At 35.5% G+C, this 18,281-nt stretch overlaps 1 protein-coding gene and 1 long non-coding RNA gene across 2 annotated transcripts; one reads left to right on the forward strand and one right to left on the reverse strand.

Annotated features, from left to right (window-relative positions):
- Nucleotides 1-773: 773 nt before the first annotated feature.
- On the reverse strand, nucleotides 774-7,187 carry LOC113112216 (uncharacterized). Its single transcript, XR_003293397.1, has 4 exons — nucleotides 6,932-7,187; nucleotides 4,125-4,260; nucleotides 2,098-2,311; nucleotides 774-1,331 (listed from the first exon to the last, which is right to left on the reverse strand). It is a non-coding gene; the product is annotated as an uncharacterized LOC113112216 (long non-coding RNA).
- Nucleotides 7,188-11,512: 4,325 nt separating this feature from the next.
- On the forward strand, nucleotides 11,513-15,912 carry LOC113111670 (zinc finger BED domain-containing protein 1-like). Its single transcript, XM_026276643.1, has 5 exons — nucleotides 11,513-11,601; nucleotides 12,452-12,527; nucleotides 12,733-12,819; nucleotides 14,129-14,206; nucleotides 14,301-15,912. Exons 2-5 carry the CDS (start codon nucleotides 12,503-12,505, stop codon nucleotides 15,671-15,673), a joined length of 1,563 nt encoding a protein of 520 aa, XP_026132428.1. The 5' UTR covers nucleotides 11,513-11,601; nucleotides 12,452-12,502; the 3' UTR covers nucleotides 15,674-15,912.
- Nucleotides 15,913-18,281: the final 2,369 nt, after the last annotated feature.

Below are 18,281 nucleotides of genomic sequence, written 5' to 3' on the forward strand. Positions count from 1 at the left end.
ATTAGATGCGGGACACCAAAAATGACAGTTCTGTTCTGGCTTGTCAATAAAGAGAGAGGGAATAAGGACAAGAAAGAGGCCTTTGAAAGAAAACCAAAAGAGACAAGTTGAATGATGTGCATCAAACTGGAGCAGTCCCACACCAGCAGCGGGTACAGCTGGCCTGTTTTCTGTCACACCAGTGCAATGCTTTGTTTGTCAGTGATTTAGGATCTTGGTAGAGACGTTCTCATTGTCCTAGACTGAAGGAGATGGAGCAGAATGAGTTTGACAGAACAGAGTTTGTCCTCTGGTTCTCTGAGACACGAGGAAAGAGAAACCTTGTAGAGAAACAGAGAAAGTATAAAAGTCAAATTGCCTCTGATCTTTTATATGATAACATTTTATGATCAGCCTCGTGTGATCCAAGTGGCAGATGAGTGTTTCTTCACTCCAGATTTAGAGAATTTTACCATTGCATTACTTGCTCACCAATAGATCCTCTGTAGTGAATAGGTGCCATCAGAATGATGAATAAAAACATCACAATAATCCACAAGCAATTTACACGACTCCAGGCCATTAATTAAACATCCTGCGAAGTGAAAATCAGTCTTAAATCCATAACATTGACAGAAATATGCACAGATCAAACACTGTCTGCAGTTCAAAACAAATATGTGGGTGGATTTTTTTTTTTTTTTTTTTTGAAATATCCTTTTAATAATGCTATATACTACTCGTATTACTTACTTAACCCTGGCACTGTTAACTAACATGCATGAGCAGCATATTTCACAAAAAAAAAAAAACAGTCTAAAACAATACAATGGCCTTTGTGTTTAATTAGCATCAAACAGATTTCAAACAAACATTGCACTGGGTGAGATATTTTCAGTATATGTAACCTTTTAATATATAATTTCCTGATTTGCAGAGCAGTTATGCACTCTCAGCTCTCTGTTTCTTCAGCATAAACAAACACTGAAGTGAGAGAGAAAGAGAGAGAAATGGTCATATTGCTTTCAGCTTACAAGCCTCTTAGCTTATTTAAATAGGGAAACAGTTTCATAATGTAATTCCATTTCATACACATAATCTGATTCCTGCAAAACACTTTCCATTGATTTCAGCTGCCATTATATAATGTGAAAAATAGCAGCTTTGGTATTGCCACACCTTTTTTCAAATCGCCTGCTATTTCAAGTGCCAGTAAAATCAAATGAAATCTCAAACTGCTTCCTGTGCCAAAGAGCATGTGGATGTGGGCTGACCTCTCTGAAGGTCATGGATGTTGAAGCCAGTTCTCATGTCCAGCTGTCCCACTGATCTCAGTACAGTAATAGTGGACTCTGCGCAGCAGGAAAAAAAAGAAGAAGCAAAATCTTATGAAGGGACACATTTTACTAACACATTCCATACTTCATCCACTCATCAAAAAAACTAAAACAAAAAAAAACAAAAAAACAATGAGGTGCTTCAAGTACATCATAATATTATTTAAATAAGTGAATCACATGAGTCACTCAAGTAATAGACTTACGCACATAAAAGCAATATTGCAGTTTAATGATGAATTTGGAGTTATGTTGATAAAAAATAGTTTTTTATTCACACACACACACACACACACACACACACATACATATATATATATATATATATATATATATATATATATATATATATATATATATATTTTATACAATTTAAATCAACCTTTAGGGATGAAAAAGTTTTATAAAATTACTTAAATTATTTAAAGGATTTATTTTATTTTATAATTTTTTTTCTACAAAACTGACTATTATATGAACAAATTTTTAAAAAGTAAAAGTAAAATGTATTTAAAATTCCTGCTTTTAAATGCCTTGACTCCTATCTGATGTTTATTTTTAATGTACCCTTTATTTATGCAAACTGATGGATGAATCAAATTTATTGATCTTGGTCATCAGATACATTTAATTTATCTTAAAAACATTTTTTAACAGTGTACTTCTGCACAAAATACTGAGCCCATTTTGCTCCTGATAAACTCTTGCATGCTCAGCATATGCTGCTGTAATGTTCTGCTACGACCATTTCACAAGAGGAAATGTCAAGTGATAAATGTACCTGCTGGAAAAAGATTCCGCCTCTTATTTAACTAGACTAGAATTTAGCAGATGGAAACTTGAGTGGAGACCGCTGGGTTTATGGACCCCTCTGCGCTTCTGCTGATGGGACTCTTGGATCTCTAAAGAGCCTCTGGCACGGAGCTCACTTCATTTCTCCTCGTTTCCTGTTGCCATTTCAAGAGTGTTCTCAGGTTTTCCGATCCTCTGTTGTCCTGTGCAGAAATACAGGAATGATGTTTCAGGATGGATATTGGCTCTAAAAATAACCAAAATGAATGCCGCTTTTATTTGAGATAGAAAACTCAATGGAAAAACATTCTGTTCGAGAGAGAAAGAAGACACAGTGTGCAACTTGGTCACAATATGCTGTCTTTTAGTACTTCTACGCCTTTTCAACAAAGATATGGAGAAGAAGAAAAAAATAAGACTTCATAATTTAGTTGTAAACAATATTTATACTTTCAGCCACCTGCAAAAAAAACATGTCAAATATGAGTTATAAATACTAATCAAGTCACCAAATAATAAATAAGTTATGAAAGATAAATTGTACAGTTAAGTAAATATTATTTAATTGTCAATAATTGGACTTCTTTTGTTTGAGTGGATGTTTGTTTCCAGCCATTGTTTCCAGATATTTGAAAGCTAAACTTCTAAAATAAAATATCTATTAATTAATAATTTTAAATATTTATTTAAAACTCTTCCAGTGTTTATATAATTCCCCTTTTTCTAAATAATTTGAATATGACAAGATTAACAGCATATTAGCATGATTTCTGAAGTATCACGTGACACTGAAGACTGGAGTAATGATGCTGAAAATTCAGCTTTGCATCACAGGAATAAATTATCTTTTAAAATATATTAAAATGGGACAGATATTTCAAATTGGAATAATATTTCACAAAATAACAGGGTTTATTCTGTATTTTTTTTTTATTGAAATAAATAAATAAATAAAGCCTTAATATGCACAAGACACTTCGGTTAAAAACAAAAAAAAAAACAAACAACAAAAAAAAAAACCTCTTGAACTGTACATATACATATACATACATTCTGTCTGTCTTATATCTGTTTGGTTACCTCCTGTTCACTTTCTATCCATTTTTGTAAGAAATCTATTTAAAAATAATGTTTAAGTGCCAGAACTTGACCAGAGCATATCTCTGTTTTTATATTAGACCTTGAAAACCTTTTACAGAAATAGTTCCTTAAATTACCGCACAGTCTAAAGGCTGAAACGGTACTGCATAGCAGAAAAAAACACACATGAAAACTAAATTAACATTGGCGCAGTATAAATAAACACAAGACATGGATGGCTGTTCTGTTTCTTTAATGCCTGAGGCTTTGGGAATGTATGTGGCCTTTGGTGGCTGCTCTGGTAACACCCATGGCATCCGCGGCACGCAGGACTAGGCGGGTTTCACCACTTATAAATACACCCACTAGACAAGGCCTAAATTCACACTGCAGCCTCCCATCTCATGCCTGAGAGAGTGTGGTGAGCAGTATGGTTGATATCTACAGTATATTATGTGTGTGAACGTTCTGAGTATCAGTGTTGGTGGACTCTGCGTGTGTGTATGTGTGTGTATTTATAGTGCTAAGGAAATATAAGCCTACTCGTCTGCAAAACAATTTCACCTGACCCGTGTCCTGCAAGCCTGGACTCGGCGTTTAATCTCATACAAGTCACTGTAAGATCAGGTTATAAAAAAGTGGATGGAAGGGCAACTCCAAGCACATGGCAGAAAGTCTTATCGCTCCTGAAATAAATGATGCTTATATAGACGAATCAAGAGGTAACACACACACACACACACACACACACAATTAAAGAACCATAACTGTCAGAATTTCTCACAATATCTTATTTTATGTTTGACAGAAGAATTCATACAGTTTTGGAATGACATTAGGGGGAATATACAATGACATCATTTTCATTTAGGGGTGGTCTATGCCTTTAAGGAAAAAATGCAAGTAACTCTAATCTGTAGTAAACATTTTACTCACCAGATGTTTGACTCCACCCATGACAACCACCCCAACAACCAGCAGGCCAAAATCTGCAGTGGAACCCTGTAGGTGAGCCTTATGTTTGCTTGAAGATGGAGTGAGTGGCACATCAGTCAGCCAGTGTCTCCTCCTGCTGTCAGTCAGGTATACAGTGCAAATGTTAAGGGCAAATCGTAGTAAAGATAGAGAAAAGATAGAGATAGAAGAGAAAAATGGGTCAAATGGGTTGTGAGAGACAAAAGAAAAGCATAGCAAAGCAAAACAAAACAAAAAAATGTAAATACTAATAGGCTAATAATAATTTAATAAACTAAAGCAAGGCAAGGCAAAGCAAAAAAAAAAAAAAAAAAAAAAACAGAACAGAGAAGAGAAAAATAAAACAAGGAGAAAAGAAAGAATGAATTAAAACAAAACAAAGAAACAACAAAGCACTTAAAAGCAAAGCAAAACAAAATAAAAACAAAAAGCAAAACAAAACTATTCAAACAAAATAAAACAAACAATAAACAAAAGAGCAAAGCAAAGCAAAATGAAACTAAACAAAATGCACTTCTAACATTTACCATTTATTATTTACACAAAGAAAGCTAAAAAGGTATATGATAAGCATTCTTAATTTGTCACACTCATGGTTTTCACGGTCAAAAGTGACTGAACACCTGACAATGTAACTTTTTTTCTTTAAATATATATATATATATATATATATATATATATATATATATATATATATATATATATATATATATGTTTTTTTTTTTCTTCATTTGTTTTTTGAGAGAATTTCATGGTACTAATTAACATTTATGCAATAATTATGATCAATTTTTTCCCTTTGAAAATAGTACATCAAATCATTTTTCTAATTTTAAACAAATATTTTTCAATTAATTCAGGATTTCAGATTAAATGATGGAAACTAGGGCTTTACAATCCAATTTCTGGAGACAGAATAGCACCTCTTTTAATTTCAGGGTGTAACCACTGGATTCCTGTACAGAACTCTATAGAGAGGCTTGTGAATTCCATAGATGTTTTATACATAATTGTTTATTTATTAGGTTGTGGATTTAAATGCATATTAAGGCATTCTCAAAGACTACTTTTTGTCAAGGTTTATATTTTTTGTTGATATAGATGTTAATATGAAGTGTAGTATTTTTTTAAATATATTTTTTAATGCCTTATTATAACTACATTCAAACCTGAACACAGAAAGCACTTTGTTAAAATTCTATAAAAATGTAACAAAAAATGAACAGGAATGCTTTATCGGACCTTAATCCTTTTGGGTCTGATCTGATTTTAACTCATTTTGGCTATATGGTTATAGCAATACAAATTAATGTGAGTATGTAAAATTTTGTATGTGTGTGTCTGTGAGTGTGTGTTAGTAAGTGTGTGTGAGTGGATGCATCTGTTTTCACTCTTGAAATTTTAGTGTAACCCTTGATGCTGTCCACTTTTGTTACTGAATTGTAGTCGAATTATTGATTTTATTTTACATAGTTGCAGTGTTACCTTCACACCAGTTCATAGGTATGTATAGTGTGAGTGTGTGTCTGCGTGTGTGTTGATTTTGCACTCTAGATGTTTTATAGTTTCACTCCTTCATTGCGGTGCAATTTTTTTCTGCATTGTGGGGATTCTGTAGATTGTACACATAAAATTGTACACTTTTTTTTTTTTTTTTTTTCATTTGCCATTAATATCCTTTGGTCGGTCATTTTTGACCGAGCCATGAGTGTGGCTATATATATATATATATATATATATATATATATATATATATATATATATATATATATATATATATATAAAAATATAATTTTTTTTTTTTTTTTTTACTAACACTTAGCTTTTCAAATCATGCCCACAGTTATTATTTATAATTTTTTATATATATATATATATATATATATATATATATATATATATATATATATATATATATATATATATATATATATATATATATATTTATTTCACATATCAAGTGCCATGAAAGTTTCATACCATTCTGGTGAAGCTACGATTTAAAATAAATAAATAAATAAAACAAAAAATCCAAATGTAAAATTCTCCGGTCAGAAATGACCGAAGACCACACAAGGTGTGTAAGTACATGCAAAGTGACAAAAGCCTTTCATATATTTTGAATGACAGCCAGATGCATTCCAGGGTTCAAACAATAGAGCATGCAATATAGCAATGCCACAGCCATGGTTTTGATTTTCAGTGAATGCTTGAAATTATAAAATGTATACAATGAATGCAACTTCTGTTGCTTTGGATAAAAACAACCGTCAAATGCATGAATATAAATCTTTCAGCCTGTGTAGGACATCATAAAGGAAAGAAAATATTGTTGAGACAGTAAAAGCAGGATGTGTCCTAGCAAACAGAACTGCAGCGTAGTTCTTGGCACTAGTTCAAGCTTGCTACTGGTCCTCAATGAGCACATCATAACTTAACAGTACAATGGAGATGCACGGGGTTATAAAGCCACATGGGTCTTTATTACCCTCAATAAATGCACAAAAATTCCGCTCAAATTCTTAGGGGCTGCTTCAACAAATAGAGCAATGCCAAAAGCGCTGCAAACCACAGTGTTTACAAATTTTGGTGTCATTTCTTTACATTCACCTGGGAAAAGAGAAATTATTTTACATTGCATCAGCTTAACTTTTTATTTATAATAATTGCAACTGCCAACAGCATGGACAACTTCCAATCTGAAGGTTGTGGTCTGTGTACCGCCCTCTTATAAACAAATTATAAGTAACTCAAGTCCTCATACATACAAATCTGGTGAGGTAAGAGTAATGCTGGTGATTAAGTGCTGCTGTATCCGTGTTCATCTCCATTTCCTGCTCACGAGGCTACAAACTGTATGAACAGCTCTGTTTACTATATCCACTCATATCCTGGCAACACTGGCATCCCAGGAAAGAACTGTTGTTTCGTAGAACCTTCGTGGGTCTCCACAGGAAGGAAGTTCACCCTGCTCCACCCGGCAGGGGTCAGGGCCGGAACGTGTCAAGGGGTGGTGCACACGTCTCAATGCTGACAGGAGAAAACAAAAAGAGAAATGTTGCAAAAATAAGCTTTTCTCTCAAAGCAACATTCAGGATGTATACAGATCAAGAGGCTTCTGGATGCCCCGAGTAGAACAGAGTAATGACTGCCTATATCCAGTGAAAATGTCAATATATATATTAGACCTTTCTACTATGAAAGAAATACTGGAGAATAGAATAACATTTATCCTGTCATACAAAGAATCACCTTTAAATCGCATCTGTAATAAAAGTTTTTGTTTACATAATATATGTGTATATTAATTTAGTATATACAGTATATAAATACAAACACACGCATGTTTTTATTTAAGAAAAATATGTTTTTTTATATATTAAATATATTTATATATAATATAAATACATAAATGTATATGTAAATATTTTCATAATATATGCTGTGTGTTATATTATATATAAATATTTAAATAAATAATATATGTAATATATACTGTGTGTGTTTATATATATATATATATATATATATATATATACATACATATATATACATACATATACATACATACATACATACATACATATATATACATATATACATAATAAAAGTATCACGCACGATGCACTTTTTTATTTTTCACTCATATATATATATATATATATATATATATATATATATATATATATTTTTTTTTTTTTTTTTACTTTTTTTAAATTAATTAAAATGATTAAAACTAGTTTACAGCACAGATTTATAGCTTCATTATCAGAATCTCTTTATCTTTCAGAGAATCTCATTATGTTTTGTTTATACAATATACTGTTTAAAGAGTTAAGATAAACAGAACAGATCAAGACTTCAATCTAAAATACATAACCAGAGAACACTTCCATGCTTAAGTGAGCAGATGGGAATGCAAATATAAAGGCTCTTTACAGTTAATGACTTTTGCTCACTAAAACATCATGAGTTCGTGTCTGAAGATGATTCAAATGTCTGAACTGATTGCATGTTTTCGTGCATTTTCTTGAACTCTGAGCATGTAGATCTACCCCAACACTCGACCTACATATATTTTGTGTCACAGAACAATGACTTCCATTCATACCACTGTTATGTTCACCATTCGCAGACATTAGATTAAATACTTTTTCAATGAAGGTAAAAAAAAAAAAACCTGCACACCGTCACACAGCTCCAACCTCTTCATTAAGTTTGCAGATGACACGACAGTGGTGGGTCTCATTAGCAACAAAGATGAGACAACCTACAGGAGTGAGGTGAGCCGCCTGGCTGGGTGGTGCAGTGACAACAATCTCTCTCTGAATGTGGAGAAGACGAAGGAGATTGTTGTAGACTTCAGGAGAGCACACACTAAGCACATTCCTCTGACCATCAACGGTGCGACTGTGGAGAGAGTGAGCAGCACCAAGTTCCTGGGTGTGCACATCACAGAGGACCTCTCCTGGACTGAAAACACCGCAGCACTGGCCAAGAAATCACAACAGCGTCTCTACTTCCTCCGCAAACTGAGGAGAGCCAGAGCCCCACCCCCCATCATGTACAACTTCTACAGAGGGACCATCGAGAGCATCCTGTCATGCTGCATCACTGTGTGGTATGGCGCCTGCAACGCGTCCTGCCAAAAGACTCTACAACGCATAGTGAGAGCAGCTGAGAAGATCATTGGAGTCTCTCTACCCTCCCTCCAGGACATTTATGGAACACGTCTCACCCGCAAAGCCCTCTGCATCACAGGTGATCCCACTCACCTATCACACAGCTTCTTCAGCCTGCTGCCATCAGGGAGGAGACTGCGGAGTCTCCAGGCCAGGACCAGCAGACTGAAGGACAGCTTCATCCACCAGGCTGTCAGGAAGCTGAACTCCCTCCCGAACCTGCCCCCCCTCCCCTCTTCTTCCCCAGGCACCACTGAACTATGACCACCCCCCCCCCCACCCCCACACACACACTAATTATATGATGACATGCACGAGTCACTTGTGCAGCATTGGTCTGCTCACTCACCGCTCACTACCTCACTCGGCATGGAACTACCTCATCAGTCAGTTAAATAACTGCTCTTGGTCACTTGTCACTTGTCACTTTAATTAGACTTAAGATATTTTTAATAAGGGATTTTTTTTGCACTAAAAAATCTTCTAACTGCACTGTTGTTCACTTCATTGATTTGCACTCTATCTGTCATTTACCTTGCGCTGCTTTATTTAACTTTATTTTTAACTTTTATTTTTATTATATGTCTTTTTTTATAATTCCCTTATTGTATAATTGTATCTACATTTTATATTTGATCTAGTTATTTTTTCGGGGCTTTAATGTTAATGTTATCTGTATGCACCGGGGGTCTGAGAGTAACGCAATTTCGATTCTCTGTATGTATGTACTGTACATGTGGAAATTGACAATAAAGCAGACTGGAACTTGAACTTGAACTTGCCTTGCCTTGCCTTGCCTTGAACGAGGAAGTTGGTCACACGATAACCAGTTAAACCGTAACAACGGGGAGCGCCAGGATGTTTTCCTCTGAGGTGCTCGTGCATCGCAGTTGTGCTGCCATGGTACCCCATATCGGTTTTTCAAAGGGAACAAGTGGCCATCTTATTTGGCCTCTGTTTGAAGTAGTCCCATACTTTTGATAACAGTGGTCTCTGTTTTTGTGATAGAATGCAACTCTCTCCATTCCCAGTATGCCATTACGCGAGATTTAAACGGTGTGACACGTCAACGCATTTCACGCACGTCGACGTGGCTGATATATTGAATATTAATGGTCGTTATAATATAGATTATGTACATTAAATATTACAAGATCAGATCTCTGAATTTTGTTCAGTAGCGCCCAATTTTTTTATCCAATATCAGAATGCAGTCAGAGATAAATTATGCGATTAATTCAACCTCCTGAGTTCATATAGCAAGAACTGCCACGTTATGGTGAAAGCCACACAAATGGCAAGACTAAATTAAGGATAAAGAAAACATATATGAAGATATACTTACTTGATTTGTCGTCTGCAGCACATAATGTCTCATCAGTACTCATCCAAATGTGACACTCTGTTGTCCTCTTCTTTTTTGTTTCCTCCCTCACACATCGCACAGGTACACAAACATGGTGCTGGGAGCATTTTTCAAAAACTGGTGAAGTATTGCGCCATAATTATGTAATATTTTGGCGCATTCGCCTCAAACAAAAAAAAATACTGTGTGGTTACTGAGTGCCAACTTCCATAGTTACAAGCTCACTCTTGTGAAGCTAATAAGAAAGTGACTAAAACTGCAATTCATCGACTGGCCGCTTGAGCCTGGCTGCAAAACGGAGTCAGTCCCATAGACTCTTCATATTAAAATTCCCCACTTTACAGCAGAACAAAACATGATTACAGCCTGGTGCAAAAAATTATTTTGGTCTTCATGGCAACTGATGTATAACTCATCCATTTAAATTATATTAAGACTTAAAGTTCGGCATAATTAAGGGTGTGGCCACTTGAGTGACAGGTGGTTTGGATTTAGCACTCGTTAGCTTGTCATTAGCATTTTCATTCGAACCTATGCTGTTTTCTTTTCTCCTCTCCTTTCACTCTCGCTCCAGTTTTTCACAAGTTCATCAAACAACTGTGGTAAGAATATTTCATCAAGCACGGTGAGTAATGGCTTCTCCTGCTATTGTTATTTGCACCTCTTGTCACATGTACAGTTTATCTATCTCTGTACCAGATTAGGAATTCACATGTGATAAATGCAGGGAAATAGTTAGGCTGACAGAGAAGATTTCCGAATTAGAGACACCATCCAAACTTTAATTGAGGACAGTAAGAATGTTAGGGCTCTAGATACGGCTTTGGATGCATCTAGCTCAGGGATTCCTGTACATTGTTTGGTTCCGGCAACAGAGCCCCTGCAGCAGGGCAACTGGGTGACAGTGAGGCAGCGTAGTCGTGGGTCAAAACACTGCTCTTCTGTTCCGATCAAAACATTAAACAGGTTCTCCCCACTCAGCGATGCACCCACTGAGAAACCTGATGAAAGTGCTCTTGTTATTGCTGATTCTATTGTACGGAACGTGAATATAGAGACACCAGCCACCATAGTCAAATGTTTACCGGGAGCCAGAGCACCTGACATCTTGGCAAATTTAAAAGTGCGGGGTAATGCTAAACTTGAATACAGTAAGATTGTTATTCATGCCTGCGCTAATGATGTTCGACTTCGCCAGGGCCTTTGTTGCACACAACCACTGTAAGGATGCTTTAAAAACAGTTAAAAAAAAAAAATTTGCAGAAAGTCTGCAGGTAATGAATTACCACTAGGGGACACTGTCCCAATGATCTAAACTGTCTATAATAACTTCCCTCTTGAACAATGAAGCAGCTGTATTAAATCTGCTTCTGCTTCATGACCTAACGCGGTAAGTAAAATTGTTTAACGTACAAATTGTTTGTATTTTTAGATTATTAGGCTATACAAATACGTACAATATTAGCCTATATACACCAAACTACATAGGCTCAACAATTAGCATGATTATTCAACTGAATGGAATCGGAAGATTGATGACAAGAAGTGTCAAGACGTACAGCTACAATAAACATCTCGGTTTTGACATACATGTTGTGAATGTTGATTATGATCTATTTCTGGTTTCCGCTTACATCTAGTCTGACGAGGTCATGTGAAAAAAAAAAATATTAACACAGGACTGTTTTAAACGTGGAATAATGCTAACTACTTTAATTACTATAAAACAATAGGCAGATAATATTAATAGGCCTATAGCCTAGTATAATATTGTATAACATGCAGTAGCTTAAAGATCATGTCTCTTTCTCACTAGCGAAAAACCACGGGTCACTCACTCAGTTGTGTTGAAAAAAAAAGAAAGAAAGATCATTGGTGCCCTCTGCTGGACGTTGAAAGAGAAACTCTCACAATGTTGTTGTTTTTTCTTTCTCTCTCTCTCTCGAAGATTAAAACACTTGCTCACGTGCTAAATCTGTCCACTTCAGCCCATGAGTGTCCCGTATGTCAGTGGATATGTCAGACAACCGCTATTAAAACTTGTTTAAAAATCCATGTATCGTTGTAGGCATTGTAAAACCGTCAAACCACAAAACCTGATCAAAGATCATCATTTGTTTTACCACAAACACACCCTCTTAGACTGTGCGTCAGTGGTGGGTTACACAACCACATATTCAAATTAACTTTTAAATGTTTCTGCACGAAAACGAAACCTAAGCTGCTTAACATCCCTCCAGCATAGACTGTGTGACATCTGAGCTCTGTATTGCTCCAAATTATCCAGAGACATGAGCAGAAGGAGAGTACACTTCGGTAAGTATTTCTTTTGTTGTCTGTTATTTTATTGCTTTCTTCATAGCAATTGTGTTATTGTAAGTTTACTTTATATATATTTAAAGGCAACGTTTTAAAAATCAAGTGGCTGGTAGAATGAGAAGGATTCATTTTGGCTTTTGTGAAACATAAAAGATAGGATATTAAAAATGTGTCATGTGCATATGTTTGTTGTCACCTCTAGCAAATGATTTCCACAGAGGAAGAGGAAGAAGACAACGAGATTTTCAAAAGGATAGGTTCATGCCGCTTCCGTATAAACGTATATACGGTAAGGTCCCAGAACTGCTTACACCGTCCAGCTCTGAGTTTATACCACTCACATGGCTTCCCATTATGTTCGACATAAAGACCCAAAAATCGGTACACAGACTACCTAACCTAAGCTCTAGTGGTGTTATTGTTTTTTTTTTTTTTTTTTTTTTTTTTTGTGGCTCAGCATTGTTATTGTTATTTTTTTCAAATACGGTCACAATTTAAATGTCAAAATGTAAATATCTGTGACACGGATGCCACCACATCCACACCTGTTAGAGGCTGTGAAATCTGTTTATTAATCTATGGATTTAAATGTAATTCAGCTTCAAAAACATCTTTAAAAAAAAATCTTAAAATTATTACCAAATAATACAGTAGACTACCTTAAAAAAAAAAAACTGTGTGCAAGACCAACAGAGAGACAATAGAAAAAACACTTTCTCAGAAACGCAACCGAAACTGAATAATAAATAGGCAGGGAAGGCGGAGCTACATTTAAACCAAGCCAGAATAAAGAGATGTCGCTCCTTCCATAACTGGATAGTTTTGATACTCATTCCAGGTAATTTTAGGAAATTGGACAGTTTTCTTTATTAAATACTTGCTTACAAAGAAGTGAGGACATGAACGGAGAAAAATACAATTCTCTATGGGTTGGTTCTCTTTATGGAGCGTTAACAAATGAGCAAACTAAATCACAAATTTAAAATTTGCCTTAAATTCAAACCTTCTAAAGAATCAAGTGCTAATGGTTCATAACGGTTAGTATAATGGTATAATCCTAAATTATATTATTCACAGGTAAAGCACCTAACCGAAGCTCTATTTATGTGCAAGGTTATGTGTTTGTGGTTTTACTGCGTAAAGAACGGCTATACAGAGGAACTGCAAAATAAACGTCGCACATTTTTATTAACCGTTAAATTGCACAGCTGCAAAATCTTTCATATTTAACTTTTCTATAAGCAGTGTTATATATATATTTATATATGTATGTATGTATATGTGTGTGTGTGTATATATATATACTTATATACTTAAATTATCTACTTATTTGTATTTTTTTTTTTATTTTTTTTTTTATTCTTTTATTATGAGTTTATGTTCTGTCTCTCTCATTCTGTTGCACTGCGGAGCTTCTGTCACGAAAACAAATTTCTCGTATGTGTAAACATACCTGGCAATAAAGCTCATTCTGATATATATATATATATATATATATATATATATATATATATATATATATATATATATATTATCATAAGATAATTCAGATTTCTCATAAGGTAATACAGAAATATGTTTGTATTCATCATATACAGGGCCAAAATGGACACATGGTAAGCCTAATTTACAAGCTCAACAGAACCATAATCAGCAAGAATTACCAACAAACAGAGGTGAGGTCTAATTAACTTTTATGAAGTTACTATGAGAAAAACATCTAAAGTATGACTAATTTATATCTAATTTAATGTGTTTGATTTTAATTAGGTTATGGCTCAAATGACAAAGTTTTGAATATAATTATAAAGGATCTGCAGCCCTTAAGTTCTGTGACAAGACATTATCTCACAAGGACTCTACAATCCTCTTTAGATGTTCAGTTAAGTGCCTCATGCATCCGAAATGAACTTCAGAACCTTTACAGACACAAGAGGGTGGAAGTCCAGAACGCAGTCAATAACGCAAGTAACCTCGCTCTCTCAGCGGAGTTGTGGAGCTCCAGTGAGAAGGTGTTTTACCTGACAGTGTCCTGTCACTTCATCACCGAAAACTGGAAGCTGACATCGTATGTGCTAGATACAGCCCATTTACTCACCAAGCATACAGCAGAGAACGCAGCAGAGCACCTTTTGAGAATTTCAAACGAGTGGAACGTCACAGAAAAAACTCAGAGTGTGGTCTCAAATGTTGACGGCATAAAGAAGGCCCGTATCAATGGAGGCAGATGGACCTATATACCTTGTTTTGCTCATACTTTGGATAAAGTTTTCAGGGAAACCATGCAGATAACCGACTGCGAATCTCTACTGAGGAAATGTCAGCAAATAGTTGCGTTTTTCCACCAAAGTGACATAGCCTCACACAATCTCCAGCTGTACGGTGCTTCTCTTAGTCTCAGGCAAAGTGAACTGATTCAGTCCAGTGGTCTAAACTGGCTAACTACCCTCCATATGCTGAAGAACATCTTAGAGCAGTGGCCAGCCATCTTTAAAGTTTTTGTCGACAGACGAGTGGATGATCTTTGTCTGAGTGAGAATGAAAGAAAAATAATGGAAAACATTGTGGCAGTGCTGAATATTCTAAAGGAGGTCACAGAGGAAGCGGGAAGTCAAGGGTTCAGCCCAATCTCAAAAATCATACCGCTTGTGCAAAAACTGCAGAAAGGGTTGAGAAAACAATGGATGGGGGGGAATGGAATAGCGAAGAAACTGTCAAAAATATGTGACTATCATATTGGCAGCAGCAAGAAAATCCTTCAATTTAGAGTTAGCACAGCACTGGACCCGCAATACAAAACCAGCGTGCTGCAGGAGTCTGGCATTGAAGATATCACCGAAGAAATCAGGAAACAGATCAGAGGATCTGCAGAGCACTGCAGTCGTGACACTGAAAGTCAAGAGTCAGTCTTTCAAAGGTACTGGAAAACAACAAACATTTCAGCGAACGCTCTTGAATTCTGGAAGAGCAATAAAGAGTTTAAAAAACTGCCAACGGTGGCCCGCAAGTACCTCACAGTGGTCTCCACTGCAATTCCAGTGGAACGTGTGCACCAGCTGCAGGAATCACAGCTCGCCAACAGGAGAAACTTTCTGGAGCCAGAAAATGTCAACATGATCCTGTTTCTGAACAGCAACAAATGAAGAAAACACATTATGTAATATACCTATACTTTATGGAAATGATGCTCAGCACTGTGCATTTTTCAAATACGCTCACAATTTAAATGTCAAAATGTAAATATCTGCCACCACATCCACACCTGTAAAAGTCTTTGAAATCTGTTGTAGTCTGTTGTCTTTGTAATCTATGAATTAAAATGTAAAAAAAATCTTTAAAAAAAAAATATTGTTACCAAATAATATAGTAAACTACCTTTATATATATATATAAAAAAATCAAACACTTTCACAGAAACGCAACTGAAACTGAAGAATAAATAAGGTGAGGCAGGGAAGGAGGAGCTACATTTAAACCAAGCCAGAAGCAAGAGATTTTGCTCCTTTCATAACTGGATGGTTTTGATACTCATTCCAGGGCATTTTAGGAAGTTGGACAGTTTTCTTTATTAAATACTTGCCTACAAACTTGTTGAATATGTTGCAAATTACGTCTTCATTTGGTTGGTTTGATTTTCAGTAAGTAATTACAGGAAAAATAAGCTGTTAAATTCTAAGAATATCATAAGGAGGACCAGACAGGTTCAAAGATACAGACCCTAAATGAAGGATCAGCACAGGGCGGAAAGAAGTGAGGACATGAACGGAGAAAAATACAATTCTCTATGGGTTCTCTTTATGGGCCGTTAACAAATGAGCAAACTAAAATCACAAATTTAAAATTTGTCTTAAAATCAAACCATCTGTATATAAATTTAAAATAAAACCATGCATACTTTTGCTTTCAAAATCCTGTTAATGGTTCATAATGGTTAGAATAATACTAAATTATATTATGCACAGGTATAGCACACCAGACGAGTTTGTACTTGTGAGCACAAGTTTAAGGCAGTGTTCTAAAACCATAAATCTATTGACCATACCAGTTTGAAAAATGTAAAAGTGTTGTCTAAAAATGACAGATCCTGGCATACACACTTTTTATTGCATTTTGAGCAAAAATCATGAGACATAAAAACAAAAAAAATGCTTTCCATTTTCACACACATATGCAATGTATAAAATAAGTTGCTGTTTTTCTTCTATGGGTGATCAGTGGAACCCCTTACTGGATATGGTTATTTCAGATTTACCTCCACTCACCATACTCTACAAGTCTATGAGTGAAAGGTTCCATTATCCACCAACACCTACTGATATACCTGGAAACAATTGTTTTCCAAAACAATACAACTTGTGCACAAAGTTCTAGAAAGTGTGGATACGGTTTCATTGTCTTCTGTAGTGTGGATCACCACAGCAAACAAAACATACATGATAACCCTGTCCAGACTGATAACATGGACTCAGCAATCCTATGTTTTGGAAACCACACCTCCACCTGAAGAATAAAAGCCTAGTCATTTTGTTAGGCAATTTCTGAAAATAGCAGATAAATGGGGAATCGGGAGCAAGGTTAAAGTGGTAGTGACAAATAAAGATGGGATAAAAAGAGACATCAAAAAGGCAGGATGGGATCTCATACCCAACTTTGGATTTGGTCTTCAAGGAGATGCTTGAGTCTTGTGACCGGAAAGAGCTGATGTTGGAAAATATAAAAAGTATTTTTTCTAATGTTGAAGCACAAGGTCACCTCAAAAAGGCACACACACACACACACACACACACACAAAAAGCTGCAGTTACAATAACCTGGCTCAGTTCAAAGGTAAAAATGGCTTTCTACACTAAACATGCTAGAAAGAATCTCAGAGGCCATATGCCTAGTGCTAATTTAATTTAACATTGACTTATTGAGTGAGCAGAAAGAAAGAAAATGACAGGTTGACATTTAGTACCGCTCTTGACCTGAGATGCCAAGACATTGCTCTCTCTGAGAAGATGACTTCCACCCGCATTAAGAGAACAGTCATTGCCGAAATGAAACACCTGGATCAAGAGAATCAAGGGAGATACTTTCAACAGCCAGAGAATTTTCTTAAGGGTCTGAGGGGATACTTGGAAAAGGAAATGTTGCAGATCGACCGGGATCCCTTGCATTCTGGAATTTCCCAGAAGATGAAAACTGGTACCTGAGTGAAGCTGCATGCGAATACCTTGCTGTTGTGTCTACCGTGATCCCAAACTGACATTGCCTTTGACATGGAGAAAGCCAGACTCATGGCCAGTCGAAACAACAGCTTAAATCCAGAACAGCTAAATATGATGCCGTTTCTAAATTGAAGCTGTTGCCTATATTAAATCATTATTTAACAAATGGGAAAATGATCATAGTCTGTTTGTTGTAAAAAAAAAAAAAAAAGAAAAAAAAAATATGAAAAGTCACAAAAAATGACATATTCACTATTTCTGTCTTTCTAGCTAGTATCAGCTTATCAATTAATATATATTTTAAGGGGTATAGTGGTTAAGGGAATTTTATTAATTTAGGGAGTATTTACTTTGTCGATTAAATTGCCAATAATCAATCAGTGAAAACGTACAATGCATACATCATTCATGAAAATGGTTTGTCTGCACTTTCTCAGTAGCTTAAGTGACTACAAGTTTTATCAGATTTCTTGACAAACCTGTAAATAAACTGTGCATTGAATTTATATCTTATTCTGCGATTTAAAAAAAAGGCATTTTT

Source organism: Carassius auratus, chromosome 12 (assembly GCF_003368295.1).
Source record: "Carassius auratus strain Wakin chromosome 12, ASM336829v1, whole genome shotgun sequence".
Classification (NCBI taxonomy): Eukaryota; Metazoa; Chordata; class Actinopteri; order Cypriniformes; family Cyprinidae; genus Carassius; species Carassius auratus.